The sequence below is a fragment of the Heteronotia binoei genome, chromosome 16 (assembly GCF_032191835.1).
Source record: "Heteronotia binoei isolate CCM8104 ecotype False Entrance Well chromosome 16, APGP_CSIRO_Hbin_v1, whole genome shotgun sequence".
NCBI classification, from domain to species: domain Eukaryota; kingdom Metazoa; phylum Chordata; class Lepidosauria; order Squamata; family Gekkonidae; genus Heteronotia; species Heteronotia binoei.
In genome coordinates, this window is record NC_083238.1 from 61607891 (window position 1) to 61626898 (window position 19008).

General features: G+C 45.6%; 1 protein-coding gene across 1 annotated transcript in view; it reads right to left on the bottom strand.

The window, feature by feature from the left end:
• Positions 1-19008, bottom strand: part of ERBB4 (erb-b2 receptor tyrosine kinase 4) — a 535358-nt gene that overhangs the window by 270191 nt on the left and 246159 nt on the right. The window contains exons 8-10 of the mRNA XM_060257067.1: positions 12768-12841; positions 10628-10718; positions 5058-5257 (exon numbers count right to left, since the gene is read on the bottom strand). Of these exons, the coding sequence (XP_060113050.1) occupies positions 5058-5257; positions 10628-10718; positions 12768-12841 (365 nt within the window). The remainder of the gene's footprint in view (positions 1-5057; positions 5258-10627; positions 10719-12767; positions 12842-19008) is intronic.

The window sequence follows — 19008 nt, forward strand, 5'->3', positions numbered from 1 at the left end:
TCTGGACCCATTCCAGCTTCTCTATATCCCTCTTAAAATGTGGTGCCCAAAACTGAACACAATACTCCAGGTGAGGTCTTACCAGAGCAGAGTAAAGCGATACCAGCACTTCATGTGATCTGGACACTATACTTCTGTTGATACAGCCCAAAATTGCATTTGCCTTTTTAGCCACCGCATCACACTGTTGACTCATGTTCAGCGTATGGTCCACGAAGACCCCGAGATCCTTTTCGCACATACTACTGCGAAGACAAGTCTCCCCCATCCTATAACCATGCAAGGGATTTTTCCTACCTAAATGCAGAACTTTACATTTCTCCCTGTTAAAATTCATTTTATTATTTTTAGCCATTTTCCCTCCTGTCAAGGTTTCAAGATTCAATCCTGTATATGTGGGCAAATGGCCAAGTACTCCATACCATCGTATCCAGATTCATCTGGGGAATAACTGGAAATTTTCCCTACCTCACTGGGAGAACACAGTATCCCAGCATTCCTCTCTCTTCCTGAAGCTCTTTCAACACCTAGAAAGATCATTCCCGGGATCGCAGGTAGGGCCGAGCCTACCACTAGGTGAACTAGGCCATTGCCTAGGGCGCCAGCCTTCTGGGGGTGCCGCCATGTGATTTGGTAATGTTATCAGTGTGTGGGGGGGGCACCAGAGGTTAGCCTTGCCTAGAGTGCGAGGCAGTCTAGGGCCAGCCCCGATCACAGGACTCATGCAGAAGACTAGCTGTGTGGGCTGAAGGACCAGAGTAAGTAAGGACAAATGGGTGAGAAATTGCTCCTTTTAAAATGGTTCTCTGCCCTTGTTCTCCTTGCACCAGACCACCAATCCCTGCAGTGCTTCCTCTTCAGTTTCCTTGACTGCAGGAATGAGTTACAAAGCCAGAGACCCATCCCTAATGAGATGGATGCTTAGCTCTTTCCCGGAGAAACCTCTTGAGACATCAGGGCAGCTAAGACAGCAGCTACCAGAATAACTAAGAGACAGGTCTACAATGTCTCTCTGTGGATTAGAAAGTGGCACCATGACAGAGCAGGCTCTGGAGGCACAGACCGCTTGGAAAAGATGTTAAAGGACAATGTGGGGGGATGCCACTGGGTATAGTTTGGTGACATCGACACATGGGCACATATTCATCTATCCCTTGACTAAATACTGCTGCCATGACTGTAACCCATTACATGCATTGCCCTTCCATTCTCCTGAATTATTGACCAGTCTTTGAAAAGTTGTTGGAGACTGCTTAAACCCAAGAGATAAAACCAGGAATTCCTATACACCATCTGGTCTTTTGGGGAAAATGAATTTTCAGGGGTCCTAGAAGACACCCCCCACTCCCCAATTCTTCATGCATCTCATGGGTCAACGTCCTATAAAAATGTTCCGATTTCTGTTTCAATGACAATCACAAATGAATGGAGGTGTACAACATCAAAAACACAAATGTCGAAACACACCACACAGAAAATAATATACATGTAAATCATGCAATGGGGGATTCCTTTTAGTGGTTCACTTACAGAGTATTTTTCTTGTTTGAGTGACCCCCATATTCTAAGGGCGTTAATGTTGGCCCATTTTAATGTGCTTCCTTCTGCCGTGCTATACGGGAGGTTTAAAAAAATACCATTCTTTGATAGGCTCTGTCCCTGTGAGCTGAAGGAAACTGAAGGAACAGACCCTGTGCTTTTATCCTGTAGATTCTATTGTGATTTACGTGCATCCTATCTGGATCCTATATTGCAATCCCTGGAGGGTAAATCTGATGAAAGCAAGATAGTAAGCTTACTAGCCTCAAATAAGGCTGAAACCATCGAAGTGGTGGCAAACTACTGTGCTTATAAGAGGAGAAGTCTGTTTACAATGGTTGACAGATCGTACCCAAAGAGTGCTTGTGAATGCTATCCTCTTGGAGAGGAGTGACAAGTGGAGGGCCTCAAGGATCTGTCCTGGGACCTGTTTTATTCAACATCTTTATCAATGATCTGGATGAAGGAATAGAGGGAATGCTTATTAAATTCACAGATGATACTAAATTGCAAACACAGAAGAAGACAGAAACAGGATACAGGATGACCATGACAGGCTGGAAAACTGGGCTAAAATCAATAAAATGAATTTTAACAGGGATAAATGTAAAGTTCTGCATATAGGTAGGAAAAATCCAATGCATGCTTAAAGGATGGGAGAGACTTGTCTCAACAGTAGTATGTGCGAAAAGGATCTAGGGGTCTTAGTGGATTATACGCTGAACATGAGTCAACAGTGTGATGCGGTGGCTAAAAAGGCAAATGCAATTTTGGGCTGTATCAACAGAAGAATAGTGTCCAGATCTCGTGATGTGATGGTTTCGCTTTACTCTGCTCTGGGCACCACATTTTAAGAAGGATATAGACAAGCTGGACCGGATCCAGAGGAGGACAACGAAGATGGTGCGGGGCCTGGAGACCAAGTCCTATGAGGAAAGGTTGAAGGAGCTGGGGATGTATAGCCTGGAGAGGAGGCGGCTGAGAGGTGATATGATCACCATCTTGAAGTGCTGTCATATAGAGGAATGTGTGGAATTGTTCTCTGTGGCCCCGGAAGGTAGGACCAAAACCAATGGGTTGAAATTAAACCAAAAGAGTTTCCGGTTCAACATTAGGAAGAACTTCCTGACCATTAGAACGATTCCTCAGTGGAACAGGCTTCCTCCTTGGGAGGTGGTGAGCTCTCCTTCCTTGGAGGTTTATAAACAGAGGCTAGATAGCCACCTGACATCAATGAGGATCCTGTGAATTTAGGGGGAGGGGTTTGTGAGTTTAGAGTGGTTCTTCGGTGGAACAGGCTTCCTCCTTGGGAGGTGGTGAGCTCTCCTTCCTTGGAGGTTTTTAAACAGAGGCTAGATGGCCATCTGAAAGCAATGAAGATCCTGTGAATTTAGGGGGAAGTGTTTATGAGTTTCCTGCATTGTGCAGGGGGTTGGACTAGATGACCTTGGAGGTCCCTTCCAACTCTACGATTCTAGGATTCTAATGTTTAATTAACAACCTTTTCCCCCTGATTTCTTGATTTGATACCGTTGTTCTGCCAATAAAGGTTCTATGACTCTAAATCAGATGTGCATTAAAATTGCTGTACCATTATCAGTGTTAAATGACACGGCAAGTTGAAGTTACTGCACATCCAGTGATTGACCTTCATGAAGATCTTATGCTGCCTCTTGGTTTGCTCAAATTGAACTTGATTAGATATTCATCCCTAGTTTTAATTTTCATGTATACAATAATACTGAATATACATATTCTTATCAATATATCTAACATTAAATTGGCTCTTGTGTGGATAACAGAAATGGCACAACAAAGCCATCCAGAGAAGAAAGTAAGGGTCTCCCCATATTCTTGGGGCGCATCACAGATACTCAGAAAGATATGCCTTTTTAGGTTGAGCCACAGGAAAAATCCCTCAGAAATGGTCTGATGAGGACTAAATATGCCCCAGAAAGGAAGGAATGTTGAGGGCCATCAAGTGCCAGTTAAAGGAAAACAGGAAGGAGGAGACATCTGAATGCTCAAACTCCTGATGGCTTAAAGCAGCAATCCCCAACCTTTTTGTTACCAGGGACAGGCTTTGTGGAAGATAATTTTTCCACGGACTGGGGAGGGGTGATGGTTTCAGGATGATACAATTGTGCACTTTATTTCTATTAGTTTGGAGTGGTGGTTAAGTGCGTGAACTCTTATCTGAGAGAACCGGGTTTGATTCCCCACTCCTCCCCTTGCAGCTGCTGGAATGGCCTTGGGTTAACCATAGCTCTGGCAGAGTTGTCCTTGAAAGGACACCTTCTGGGGAGAACTCTCTCAGCCCCACCCACCTCACAGAGTGTCTGTTGTGGGGGAGGAAGGGAAAGGAGATTGTGAGCTGCTCTGAGACTCTGAAATTTGGAGTGAAGGGCAGGATGTAAACCAATGTCATCATCTTCTTCTTCCATTGTAATATATAATGAAATAATTATACAACTCATGGCTCGGTTGCTAACACGCCACGGACTGGTACTGGTCCACGGCCCGGGGGTTGGGGACACCTAGCTTAAAGCACACTGGAATCCCCCCCCCCCCCAAAAAAATGATTCTCACAATTACCAGTTTGCTTTATATTACTTCTTGTTTATGCCAATTTCCAATACATTTAGTAATTCCTGTTTAAAAATTTGCTATGCCATTGCAAAATAGTGTTACTTTAATTTCAGCACAAGGAAATCAAGCACCGGTATTTTACATGCAGCTTTACTGCAGTTTATGGGAACCTCCTCATTCAAGAGACACTAATCCTCTGAATCCCAGAGCCAGGAGGCAGCCTCAGTGAAAGTCCTCAGCCTCTCTGCCCTGTTGTCGGCCTTCCAGAGGAAATGGTTGGCCACTGTGTGAGACAGGAGGCTGGACTGGATGGACCGTCACTGGTCTGACCCAGCAGGGTTCTTCTGATGTTCTTCTCAGGGGAAGGCCTCAGCCTCTCTGCCCTGCTGTTGGCCCTCCAGAGGAAATGGTTGGCCACTGTGTGAGACAGGATGCTGGACTGGATGGACCATTGGTCTGATCCAGCAGGGCTCTTCTGACGTTTGTAGGAAGGCCTCAGCCTCTATGCCTTTTGTCAGCCCTCCAGAGGAACTGTGTGGCCCCTGTGTGAGACAGGAGGCTGGATTAGATGGACCCTCACTGGTCTGATCCAGCAGGGCTCTCCTGATGTTCTTCTCAGGGGAAGGCCTCGGCCTCTCTGCCCTGTTGTTGGCCCTCCAGAGGAAAAGGTTGGCCACTGTGTGAGACAGGAGGCTGGACTAGATGGACCCTCCCTGGTCTGACCCAGCAGGGCTTTTCTGTTGTTCTTCTCAAGGGAAGGCCTCAGCCTCTCTGCCCTGTTGTTGGCCCTCCAGAGGAACTGGCTGGCCACTGTGGGAGACAAGATGCTGGACTAGATGGATCACTGGTCTGACCCAGCGGGGCTCTGCTCTTGTTCGGATGCCCTTATGGCGCCATTGCACACTCTGCAGGACAAATGCAATACTTACTGCAGTTTTCAGCCTTCTTGTTTCTGTGGATGACAGTCTTTTGGTTGGCAGTGCTGAAGAGACTGGTCCAGTTGATGGTGTGATAGAAGCACAAGTTAGTGTTGTCTGTTACGTAGACGTTGCCAGCACTGATATGCTTCAAGGACTGGAAATGCAGCGATCTAATTCGCTGCTGTTTGAGAATAAGCAAGGAGAGGCCGCTAGAAGAGGAAAAAAGAAGAGAACAGTAAGCTGGGAAACTTCCTCTGTTGCTCAAGGGCAGCTATTGCACAAAGGTAGCCTAAGTGAGCTCTCTGCTGTCCACATATGAATCCATCCAGACTATTTCTGCACCACAAATAGGAGGTACAGGCTGCACACAAAGCCAAGGCTGCATGAAGGTGAGAAATAACGTCAACAAAAGAAATCCAGAGAGCCGGTTTTGGTGTAGTGGTTAAGTCCACGGACTCTTATCTGGGAGAACCAGGTTTGATTCCCCACTCCTTCACTTGCAGCTGCTGGAATGGCCTTGGGACAGCCATAGCTCTCACAGGAGTTGTCCTTGAAAGAGCCAGTTTGGTGTAGTGGCTACGTGTGTGGACTCTTATCTGGGAGAACCGGGTTTGATTCCCCACTCCTCCACTTGCACCTGCTGGAATGGCCTTGGGTCGGCCATAGCTCTCGCAGGAGTTGTCCTTGAAAAGGCAGCTTCTGGGAGATCTCTCTCAGCCCCACCCACCTCACAGGTGTCTGTTGTGGGGGAGGAAGATAAAGGAGATTTATTTTATTTATTTAATTTATTACATTTGTATTCCGCCTTCCCCTGACAGGCTCAGGGAAGTCAGTAAACTGCTCTGAGACTCTGACATTTAGAGTGTAGGTTGGGGTATAAATCCAATATCATCATTGTCATCTATCGCTATAGTTCAGCAAATCACATACTGGTTTCACTTAAAGAATAACCCAGGAGAAGGCATTACTAACAGCTTACCCATAACATTTTTAAAAAATAAATCCAAGAGGCTGTTCATGCAGTCATTAATTTGTTTGTTTTTGTTTAAGTCACTTGCATGTTCCATTTTTGGGAAAGACATTGGTGTGCATTCACACTGCACTAAATACTGTGTTTTGCTACTGGATTTTTACTGTGTGAGAATGCAGTTGCAGAAAGCATTATTTAGTGTGGAATGTTCCCTCTAAGCTGCAGAGTCTCGTGAGCAAAAATTCGACTTTGTGAGCTGCTGGCATCAAAGTTGTGAGCGACTGCCTAAATTAGTGTGCTCTGGGGCCATCCTTCCTGAGCTAAGACAAAAATGTGTGAGCTGGAGGCTAAAAATCTGTGAGCTAGCTCACTCTAACTCAGCTTAGAGGAAACACTGGTGTGAACACACCCTAACTGCACTTCCTTCAAGACAAGATGAACTTCCAAGAAGAGACCTCCTGACTCAGTCACTCTGATTACAACCCTAACAGGCAAACGGACGAAAACACAGAGCAAAGATGACTTTTGGGCAGCATTGCAGAGTTGAAATGGAGTAAAGCAAAAGCCCACTTTAAACCAGCTTTGTGCAGATTTCCTTTGGTTTTTCTTTTTAAAAGAATGATAATTATTTCCCAGCTGTTTTTTTTTGGGGGGGGGGGTTTAGATTAAAGGCAATACCACACAAAGCCAGCACAACTGTAATTCAAATTTCAAGGTTTCTCTATTACCCACAATCTGTTTGGGCTATTGTTTTACAACCCCTACAGAATTCCATGACTGATTAAATACTTTAGTATATATTACAACGATATATTGTTTCACATCCCTTCTACAATGGTGTTCTCCCTTTCTCTGCATCACTTTTTTTCATCTCAGAACACACTTTTAAAAATGGAACATATAAGCCATTATTAAATCCCTAAATACTATAATGTTGGTGCAACACCTCAACAATCTACCTGACATATACTTGTCTTTTCTAAGACACACACACAAATCATTCCGTCGCGGAGCAACAGTTTTTGGCAAAAGAGCAGCAACATTTCCAAAGATGATGATGAAGCTGGAGGGAGCCTGTACAGGTAATGCCAATTGTGACTGACAGCATTCAGGTCTGGCACTTGAATAGACTGAAATATATTTGTCAGAACAGAATTGACATAGGACAAGATTAAATCGAATGAGCAAGATAAAACTAAGCGGTCATAATAAGGCAAACCAAAATAGCATCGATCCAGAAAACAATAAGGTACTTGGGAAACCGTAAGATTTTTACTTTGATTTTATTGAGGCTAAAGCAGAAGTGGCCACTAGCTACAGAACCTCTAGGCTGTTTACTCAAGAATGGAAAATCAATTTTCTACAAATTAGACCAAAACTCCCATCCCTTCAACTGGCTCGGGGGGGGGGGGGACACATTCTTACAGAACACAAAATGGATACCATAATGTTATTTTCTCCTGCTCCATACACACAGACTTTTTTCTTTTTTGAATGATAGAAAATTTTCTATCTGAAGTATTGGATGGTATTAAAACCCTTTAAAAAAAGAAAGTTTGTAGGTGACAAAGTCACCTTTTTTGTTTTAGCAGAATGCATACCAAAGTGTCTCTCCAACTCTGTCCTTTTAGAACAAGCAGGCCTCGGATTCAGCAGGAGCTCACAGGAGCACAGCTCCTGAACCTTTCTGAGGGTTTCCCCTCTTCCTCCCCCCCACCTTGTCCATTGAATAGAAGGTGCAGCTGCATCACAATCCCTGGATGAGCTCCACCACCTGTTTTTCTACGAAGCGACCCCTGAGAACAGGGGTGTCAAATGTGCAGCCCAGGGGCTGGATCAGGCTCCCAAAGGGCTTCTATCAAGCCTGCAAGCAAGTCTGCTTCCCTCTCTCTTGCTTCTTTCTGTGTCTCAGCTTGCTTTGCTATGATTTCTCAATTGCACAGAAGCTACAGAGCAAAGCTCCTATTTTCTCCATTGGCTGAAGCTCTTCTCTTAAGAACATAAGAGAAGCCATGTTGGATCAGGCCAGCGGCCCATCCAGTCCAACACTCTGTGCCACATAAGAATATAACAGAAGCCATGTTGGATCAGGCCTATGGCCCCTCCAGTCCAACACTCTGTGTCACATAAGAACATAAGAGAAGCCATGTTGGATCAGGCTAAAGGCCCCTCCAGTCCAACACTCTGTGTCACATAAGAGAAGCCCTGTGGGATCAGGCCAATGGCCTATCCTGTCCAACACTCTGTGTCACATAAGAACATAAGAGAAGCCATGTTGGATCAGGCCTATGGCCCCTCCAGTCCAACACTCTGTTTCACATAAGAACATAAGAGAAGCCATGTTGGATCAGGCCTATGGCCCCTCCAGTCCAACACTCTGTGTCACATAAGAACATAAGAGAAGCCATGTTGGATCAGGCTAAAGGCCCATCCAGTCCAACACTCTGTGCCACATAAGAACATAAGAGAAGCCATGTTGGATCAGGCCTATGGCCCCTCCAGTCCAACACTCTGTGTCATATAAGAACATAAGAGAAGCCATGTTGGATCAGGCCTATGGCCCCTCCAGTCCAACACTCTGTGCCACATAAGAACATAAGAGAAGCCATGTTGGATCAGGCCTATGGCCCCTCCAGTCCAACACTCTGTGTCATATAAGAACATAAGAGAAGCCATGTTGGATCAGGCTAAAGGCCCATCCAGTCCAACACTCTGTGTCACATAAGAACATAAGAGAAGCCATGTTGGATCAGGCTAAAGGCCCATCCAGTCCAACACTCTGTGTCACATAAGAACATAAGAGAAGCCATGTGTTCTTATGTTCCTATTTGACACAGAGTGTTGGACTGGATGGGCCATTGACCTGATCCAAGATGGCTTCTCTTATGTCCTTATAAAACAAGCCCAGAAATGCCTTCACTTTACTGCTGGGGTGCTCTCCCTCCCCCAGCCTGTGTAACGCTTTGGGTAGATCCAAACTCCTCCCAAGGGCCTTGCACTGGACTCAGCATTGTCTCATCTCAGGCCACTGTTTGCCAGGGCTTTTTGTAGAAAAAGTCCAGCAGGAGCTCCCCCGTGCCTTCCCAGGGTACTTGCGGCAGGCACACAGGAGTACACGGCAGGCACACGGGAGGCGGCTGAAGCCATCAGGGAGGCATTTAAAGATACCTCCCTGTGCCTTCCACAGTGTGCCAGTTGGAGTTCTGGCCAATCCAGGTGGAGCTCTGCTCCTGTGAGAAGGGAGCACTCCGTGGAGAAGACCCTGATGCTGGGAAAGACAGAAGTCAAAAGAAGAAGGGGACGGCAAAAGTGGAGATGGCTGATGTAACAAACATGAATTTGAGCAGACTTCGGAGGATGGTGGAAGACAGGAGGGCCTGGCGTGTTTTTGTCCACGGGGTCGCAAAGAGTCGAACTTGACTGTGCGACTGAACAACAACAATATATTTATGCACTACAATTATATATCTTGATTTTACTACAATAATATATCTATGCTTTCGAGCTGTGCTGCTGGAGAAGACTCTTGAGAGTCCCTTGGACTGCAAGAAGATCCAATCAGTCAGTCCTAAGGGAAATCAACCCAGTCTGTTCCCTGGAAGGTCAGATGCTGAAGCTGAAGCTCAAATCCTTTGGCCACCCAATGAGAAGGGAGCACTCCCTGGAGAAGACCCTGATGCTGGGAAAGGCAGAAGGCAAAAGAATAAGGGGACGGCAAAAGAGGAGATGGCTGGACAGCGTTACTAATGTAACAAACACGAATTTGAGCAGACTTCGGAGGATGGTGGAAGACAAGAGAGCCTGGTGTGCCTTGGTCCACGGGGTCACAAAGAGTCGGACTTGACTGTGTGACTGAACAACAACATAACTGTTTACCTGATATGCTGTGCCCTTTCCACCGGTGGTGCATTTTATTTATTGTTTTATTGTTTATACTGCTTAATTTTAATGTCATATTTTAACTTTGATCTGTAGGTTTTAATTATTATTATATGTTTACCGTTTTCACACACAGCTTACCTTGCAGTCACAATCCTGTTCCCTCCGCAGCGTCCGGTCGGATTTCCTACCATCTGTGCTGGAGTTACAGGAAGTGCCACGGCTTTTGCATAGCAAATGTAAACCACTAAAACCCAGTATACGTTTGCTACGCAGAAGCTGTGGCACTTCCTGTAACTCCAGCGCAGATGCTGGGAAATCCGACCGGACGTTGCGGAGGGAACAGGATTGTGACTGCGAGGTAAGCTGTGTGCGAAAAAGGTAGTTGTGATCCGCCCGGAGCCCGTTTATGGGAAAGGGCGGAATAGAAGCCCACTAAATAAAAATAAAAAATAAATGTCCATGTGGCTTTTGTGGCTGAGATCATATTAATGGGAGGGAAGTAACTTAATGTGTTGTTTGACTTCCGTCCCGTGCTGGAGAGCAGGGCCAGGCAGCAGGTGGCGTCTGGGTGTGAAATAATCCAGACCCTTCATTGTCAAGAAGCCCCTCATATAACCACATTTTTAAAAAAATAAAAGAAATCAACACATTAAGCAAATTATTACTTCTGAGTGATGATTAAACAGTAAGAATTCGAAATGGCGCGTGTGTGGGAAGAATCTCCAACCTGTAAAGTGCTCTTCCACCGATGGTCACCAAATTCGAAAAGACGCTGAAATCTGTCATGTTTTCTGGCCACGACTGTATATTTAGGTAACCTGAAGAAAACAGAAACAGAAGAGTCGGAAATCTCCACTGCAGACTTGACTTGACCGCACGCTGTGGACTTGCACAAAAGCGATCTCAAAAAATGGAAAATGAGTTGGATCCCATGCAAACTGGCTGCTGACAGAAGGGATTTCTGTCAGCGGAGCTGGACTCCTCCCTCCTTCTGCAGCCCTACACCCCTCTTCCCTAAATGCTACTCTTGATGGAAAAGGGACCTCCCCCGCCTTGGAACAGCATGAAGGAAAGGAAAAGGAAAGGTCCCCTGTGCAAGCACCAGTCGTTTCCGACTCTGGGGTGACGTTGCTTTCACGTTTTCACGGCAGACTTTTTACAGGGTGGTTTGCCATTGCCTTCCCCAGTCTTCTACACTTTTCTCCCAGCAAGCTGGGGACTCCTTTGATAGACCTCAGAAGGATGGAAGGCTGAATCAACCTCGAGCTGGCTACCTGAAAACCCAGCTTCCGTTGTAGGATCGAACTCAGGTCGTGAGCAGAGGGCTCCGACTGCAGTACTGCAGCTTTAACACTCTGCGCCACAGGGCTCTTGAACAGCATGAAGGGACAACCAGAAGTCAACTGGAATAAGAGGAATTGGCAAAACTCTTCCCCTGTCTATTAGTAAAAATCTCCACAGGCTACAACATGCTTGTGTAGCAGCCCAGTCTATGAGCTGCAGGGACACTCCTAGGGTTGCCAAGTCCCTCTGCCACTGAAGTGACATCATGGTGCAGGGCATGTTGTGCCAGGGAAGCTGTAGGATCTGCAGTAAAAACTCTATGGTACACCATGGAGTTTTACGATGAATCCTCGAGTGTCCTCGGCACGATGTGCCTGGTGCAATGATGTCACCTCCGGGTGACATCATCATTCAAGACACGTCATGTGACGATGGGGCCCCTAAATCAGGGGGATCCCCCACCCCTGGTGGGAGCTCAGTGCCCATAGACACTCCTGCTACTCTAGAGGAGGCGGCTGAGAGGTGATATGATCTCCATCTTCAAGTCCTTGAAGGGCTGTCCCATAGAGGATGGTGTGGAATTCTTTTCTGTGGCCCCAGAAGGCAGGACCAGAACCAATGGGTTGAATTTAAATCAAAAGAGTTTCCGGCTCAATATTAGGAAGAACTTCCTGACCATTACAGCAGTTCCTCAGTGGAACAGGCTTTCTCCTCAGGAGGTGATGGGCTCTCCTTCCTTGGAGGTTTTTAAACAGATGCTAGATGGCCATCTGACAGCAATGAAGATCCTGTGAATTTAGGGGGAGGTGTTTGTGAGTTTAGAGCGGTTCCTCAGTGGAACAGGCTTCCTCCTTGGGAGGTGGTGGGCTCTCCTTCCTTGGAGGTTTTTCAACAAAGGCTAGATGGCCATCTGACAACAATGTGGATCCTGTGAATTTAGGGGAGGTCTTTGTGAGTTTAGAGCGGTTCCTCAGTGGAACAGGCTTCCTCCTTGGGAGGTGGTGGGCTCTCCTTCCTTGGAGGTTTTTCAACAAAGGGTAGATGGCCATCTGACAGCGATGAAGATCCTGTGAATTTAGGGGAGGTGTTTGTGAGTTTCTTGCATTGTGCAGAGGGTTGGACTACATGATCCTGGAGGTTCCTTCCAATTCTATGATTCTGTACCTTGGGCGCAGCAAAACCATGATGGTGGGAGTATCCATTAAGTCTCATTGCAAACAACACCATGTACAAATGTCCTGACTAATGGAAGTGAAGGAAAATAGCAGGAACAGTGAACACAACAAGCACACCCTACAAATGTGCAATACCTTGAGACACACTGTAAGTGAAGCATGGAAACCAAGGCTTGGGTCAACCAGTGGTATCTTTACAATGAAGGAGAGGGGGACAAACCCTAAAGCATGGGGCTTCCCCAGGTTTTGAACTGGAGGTGGGGTTTGAACCAGAATTCCTGGGTTTCCCATCCATCCTCTTAGTCCTTGTCTCCCACTTCACTTATACACTCATTAATTTTAAAATATGGGAGGAGTGACGGAAAGAATTTAGAGTCTGAATTCCGCAATGACACAAGGGTATGTTACCTGTTATTTCCCTCACTGTTTGGAAGACATTTAAATTCTGCGGGTCGATGGCTTCAATCATGTGATAAGGGTCCCTGCAAGACAAGAAAGACACCATTAGCCAGCCATGTTGACAGATCTGCTCCCAGTCCTGTGGATGAAATCAACTTCATTTGTCCCTATTCAAAAATATGAAATTTGCGGGTGTCAACAGGCCCCCATCCTAGTCCCAACTGCTTATGGACAAGCGAAAGGAAAGGGATGAGGCAAATAATAATAATAATAATAATAATAATAATAATAATAATAATAATAATAATAATAATAATAATAATAATAATAATATTTATATCCCACCCTCCTTGCCAAAGCAGGCTCAGGGTGGCTCACAACACAATATAAAATACAAAGATTACATAATAAAACAACTATCTATGACATTATACAATTTCCTTAAAATTCCCTTAAAACCATATAATTAAAACCAACAATTCCATACGATCATACTCAATGCTACGTTTTCAAAAATTTCCGATCTTACTCATTTACAGATTTACAACCACTTCCTGTTTTCCTAACACCAGATCAAATCACAGTCAAGGATGCTTACATAAGAATGTAAGAGAAGCCATGTTGGATCAGGCCAATGGCTCATTCAGTCCTACACTCTGTGTCACATAAGAACATAAGAGAAGCCCTGTTGGATCAGGACAGTAGCCCATCCAGTCCAACACTCTGTGTCACACACAGGCCAAAAAACCCAGATGTCATCAGGAGGTCCATCAGTTGGGCCAGGACACTAGAAACCCTCCCACTGTTGCCCCCCCCCCCTCAAACACCAAGAATGTAGAGCATCACTGCACCAGACATAAGAACAAAAGAGAAGCCATCTTGGATCAGACCAATGGCCCATCCAATCCAACCCTCTGTGTCACACACAGGCCAAAAAAACCAGGTGTCATCAGGAGGTCCATCAGTTGGGCCAGGACACTAGAAACCATCGCACTGTACGCACCCCCCCTCAAAGGACCAAGAATACAGAGCATCACTGCTCTAGAAATAAGAACATAAGAGAAACCATGTTGGATCAGGCCAATGGCCCATCCAGTCCAACACTCTGTGTCACATAAGAACAGAAGAGAAGCCCTGTTGGATCAGGCCAGTAGCCCATCCAGTCCAACATTCTGTGTCACATAAAGCCCTATATGGCCGAGGACCAGCCTACCTGAGGGACCGTCTCTCCCCGTATGAGCCCCAGAGAGGACTGAGGTCAGCAGGAAAAAACAGACTGACTACCCCGGGGCCAAAAGAAATTAAACTCCAGAATACCCGCACATGGGCCTTTTCTTCTGCGGACCCACACTTTTGGAACCAGCTCCCAGAGGAGGTACGGGCCCTGTGGAACCTTGACCAGTTCTGCAGGGCCTGCAAGACCACCCTCTTCAAATTGGCATTTATGAATAGCTGAACTGCAAGTGCATAATGAAGAATATTCGCCATCAACACCAACCGATAGGTATAGCGTCAATGATAACATTATGGCTGTTTTAATTTAAGGTAATTGGATTAATAATCGTTTTTAATTAATGTATTAATTGGTTTTAAGGCAAATTAATGCCTACTAATGTAATGTTTTATTAATGTATGGTATTTTATTGATGTTAGCCGCCCTGAGCCCGCTCCGGCGGGGGAGGGTGGGATATAAATAAAATTTTACTTTACTTACTTACTTACATAAGAACAAAAGAGAAGCCATCTTGGATCAGGCCAATGGCCCATCCAGTCCAACCCTCTGTGTCACACACAGGCCAAAAAAAACAGGTGTCATCAGGAGGTCCATCAGTTGGGCCAGGACACTAGAAACCCTCCCACTGTTGCCCCCCCCCCTCAAACACCAAGAATGTAGAGCATCACTGCACCAGACATAAGAACAAAAGAGAAGCCATCTTGGATCAGACCAATGGCCCATCCAATCCAACCCTCTGTGTCACACACAGGCCAAAAAAACCAGGTGTCATCAGGAGGTCCATCAGTTGGGCCAGGACACTAGAAACCATCGCACTGTGCCCCCCCCTCAAAGGACCAAGAATACAGAGCATCACTGCTCTAGAAATAAGAACATAAGAGAAACCATGTTGGATCAGGCCAGTGGCCCATCCAGTCCAACCCTCTGTGTCACACAGGGGCCAAAAAAACCAGGTGCCATCAGGCGGTCCATCAGTGGGGCCAGGACACTAGAAGCCCTCTCACTGTTGCCCCTCCCAAGCACCAAGAATACAGAGCATCACTGCCCCAGACAAAGAGTTCCAACAATACACTGTGGCTAATAGCCACTGATGGACCTCTGCTCCAGATGTTTTCCCAGTTCACCTCTTGAAGCTGTCTATGCCTGTAGCTGCCACCCCCTCTTGTGGCAGTGAATTCCATGTGTTAATCACCCTTTGGGTGAAGAAGGACTTCCTTTTATCTGTTTTAATCAGACTGCTTACCTCTGACTTGGCATGGCCACATTAAAATTTTTATTGAGTTTCAATTATAGGGAAGGGGAAAGGGAAGATTTTACAGGGAAATATAGGGAAACGGGGTTGGAGGAAGAGGACAAGCACCTCTCTTAATTACATTTTCTTTCTCATTACATATACATCTGATTCAATCATCATTCCATCTATATATTGTTTACCATTAGTATTTTCTATTTTGTCTCTTATAACACTTCTACCTCTCTAAAATTCTTATTTTGGCTTACAAATACACATTTCTTGTAATTGCTTCATCTTATTTCAAGATATTATATAATACTCACTCGTTATGTTATATATTCTTTATATACAAATATGCTACTTAGTTGTCTCAATTTCCATACTACACCCACACTGTACCTAACCAATCATACAGTGGTTGCCAAATCTTATTATCTTGTACATTTCCTTCTCGTAATTTTGCAGAAAGCAAGTCCATTTCAGCTGTTTCTCAAAGTTTCTGAACAAAATCTTCTTGTTTAGGTATTTTTTGCGTTTTCCACTGCTTTGCATATATTATTCTTGCTGCAGTTACTGATGGGTCAAGAATTTGGTTATCGGTTTGGGGAGCGAATCTTGGCAAATATTCAACAAATCCATCTCAGGTTTGTGCTGCAAATTAGTCTTTAAAATTTTCTGTAGACAACTGTGAATTCGTTTCCAATAATTTTTCGCTAAGTTACAGTCCCACCCCATATGATGAAATGATCAATTAGATTTTTGACACTTCCAACACTTATTTGGCCTCTGATTTGAGAAGCAGAGTTTGCAATAAGCAAGTAAACCAAAACTGAAGCGTTTTGCAGACCGCTAGTTCTGCTACCTGCTGCTCAGTCTGCTCTCTAAAGGGACTGGCTGCTGCCTCCCTGGAGAGGCAGCAGCGCGACCGAAGGAATGGTGAGCCAACGGAACAGGGAAGCAGACAAGTCACTCGGCATCATGGCTGACCTAGGGTCAACTGCGGGGTGACATGATAGAGGTTTACAAGATAATGCATGGGATGGAGAAAGTAGAGAATGAAGTCCTTTTCTCCCTTTCTCACAATACAAGAACTCGTGGGCATTCAATGAAATTGCTGAGCAGACAGGTTAAAACGGATAAAAGGAAGTGCTTCTTCACCCAAAGGGTGATTAATGTGGAATTCACTGCCACAGGAGGTGGTGGCGGCCACAAGTATAGCCACCTTCAAGAGGGGTTTAGATAAAAATATGGAGCACAGGTCCATCAGTGGCTATTAGCCACAGTGTGTGTGTATATATATAAATTTTTTTGCCACTGTGTGACACAGGGTGTTGGACTGGATGGGCCGTTGGCCTGATCCCACATGGCGTCTCTTATATTCTTATGTTCTTATGTTGGGATCCAAACTTTGCCCAGCACAAACTTTGCCAGAATGTCTGAAGGAAGCGTCAACACTGATCCACAGACTTCCTCTTACCTTTTCATACATCCCTCTGTTGATTAAACAAATGCATTTAAGGTTGCTTGTAATGAACTGCTGAAACAGACAGTCATTTGCTACACTCTACGGAAGAAGTTTGTGGTGAAGACAAGGCCTGACAGTTGTGTGCCGGGGCCTTCTTGACTCACAAGGAAGATTCTTAGGGCCAAGCTGTACAATTGCATTTTTGACAAGCTCACTTCCCCCCCCACAAGCATGCAGCAACTGTGGGAAATGCCATTTTAAAAATCAGGGGAATCCAACTCGGCATGAAACTGTAGGGGGCGAGACTTCTGCTTTCCCCTCCAGCTCTGTTTTCCTGAGTTTAAGCCAGAGGTGTCAAACATGCAGCCCAGGGGCCAGTCAGGCCCCTGGAGGGCTCCTATCAGGCCCTCAGGCAACTGGCTGCCGTCTGCTTCCTTCTCCCTTTCTCTTGCTCCCTTCTGCATCACAGCTTGCTTTGCCAAGCTCTCTCAGTCCCATAGCTACCGTGCCAGGCCTCTCTTCCTTCTACTGGCTGAGGCTCCTCCCCCTCCTGGTTCCCTGGGCAAGGAAGGAAAGAGCCAGAGCTTCCTTTGCCCAGTTCCCTGGATCCCATGGGAGAGATACAAAGAAAGCACCTTTAAGACCGAGTACTAATGCTTTAATCATGTTGTATTTTAAAGGTTTTTTTTTAAAAAAAAAAATCTTTGTGTTTGTCTGTGTCCTTTGTAAAGTTTATATTTCTGCTACCTGTCATTCCATTTTATGACACACATGGCCCGGCCCGACAGGGTCTCATTTATGTCAGATTCAGCCCTCATAACAAATGAGTTCGACACCCCTGGTCTAAACACCCCTGGCAGTGCAGAACACATGCCGCTCCAAAGTTATGCAAAGAGCTCTCCAGTAGCCAATCAGAAGCACTGCTAGACAAAAGCCCCAACTGGCCCTGCCCACATTCTAAAAAGAACAAAAACAAAAAAACCCTTTGCTGGATGTTCTGCAATTAATTCTTGCGGTTTAGCCTTCCTGCCATCCCATTGCCATGCAACCAAAGTGTTACTAATCAGTGCATGATTTGAATGTGCAATTCGAGGTTCCTTTTGCCAAAGTTTGGACTTAACTTTGGCATTGACTATGAAAAGACCAAGACTGTCTTCGTTGCCTCAAGTACATCTTGAAAAAAGAGAATGCAGATCAGAAAGGTACTGAACTACTAAAAGCAAAAAAAAAAAAAAAGGGTAAAGGTAGTCCCCTGTGCAAGCGCCAGTCGTTTCCAACTCTGGGGTGACGTTGCTTTCATGTTTTCACAGCAGACTTTTTATGGGGTGGTTTGCCATTGCCTTCCCCAGTCATCTACACTTTCCCCCCACAGCAAGCTGGGTCCCCATTTTACCAACCTCAAAAGGATGGAAGGCGAGTCAACCTGGAGCTGGCTGCCTGAACCCAGCTTCCGCTGGGATCGAACTCAGGTTGTGAGCAGAGCTTAGGACTGCAGTACTGCAGCTTTACCACTCTGCCCCCAGGGATCTTTTACTAAAAGTAAAGTGAGCCCCTAAAGTTATGTGTTTCCACAACTGAGCACTTCAAACAAATAAGCTCTAGGCTTTTGCAGGAACAAACCAAAAGAGGAAATAAAAAATGTGTGTGCAATTCTTTGTTCACAGCACAACAACATCCACTGCAGGCGCCATCGACTAGTTCAAAGATGACTAATTGGGCAAAGCACCTTTGGGGACCGGCCCGAAGGACAGAGAAGCCCAACAACGAAACGGGTCGGCTCCAGGTTTCAGAATGAGGTTTGCAGGAGGGAAATGCAATGTTTGCATCAAACCCAAAGGACTTTGCCAGACGTTCCGCAATTAATTCTTGCGGCTTAGCCTTCCTGCCATCCCATCGCCATGCAACCAATTTCTTCCTGGATTATAGTTTTTAATTATGCCTTTGACTCAGCATGGAGTGGCTGAAAAAAGACTGCCGTCTGAAAGACAAAAGGCTTCAAGGTATGAAAAGTTCAAACGGGAGACCGCAAAACAGCTATTTACTCTTTATATTTTTATCCCCTCGGCCCAAAAGGAGGAGATTAAAAAGGTAAGTAGAAAATAGCCACCTTCCTCCAAGAGTTTTACAGATACAGGGGCTTGACGAAAAGACACACAAGCGGGGCTCTTTTCTTTGTAGAAAAAAAGCCCAGCAGGAACTCATTTGCATCTTAGGCCACACACTAGGGTTGCCAATCTCCAGGTGGGGGCAGGGGATCCCCTGGTATGGAGGCCCTCCCCCTGCTTCAGGGTCATCAGAAAGCATGAGGTGGAGGGAA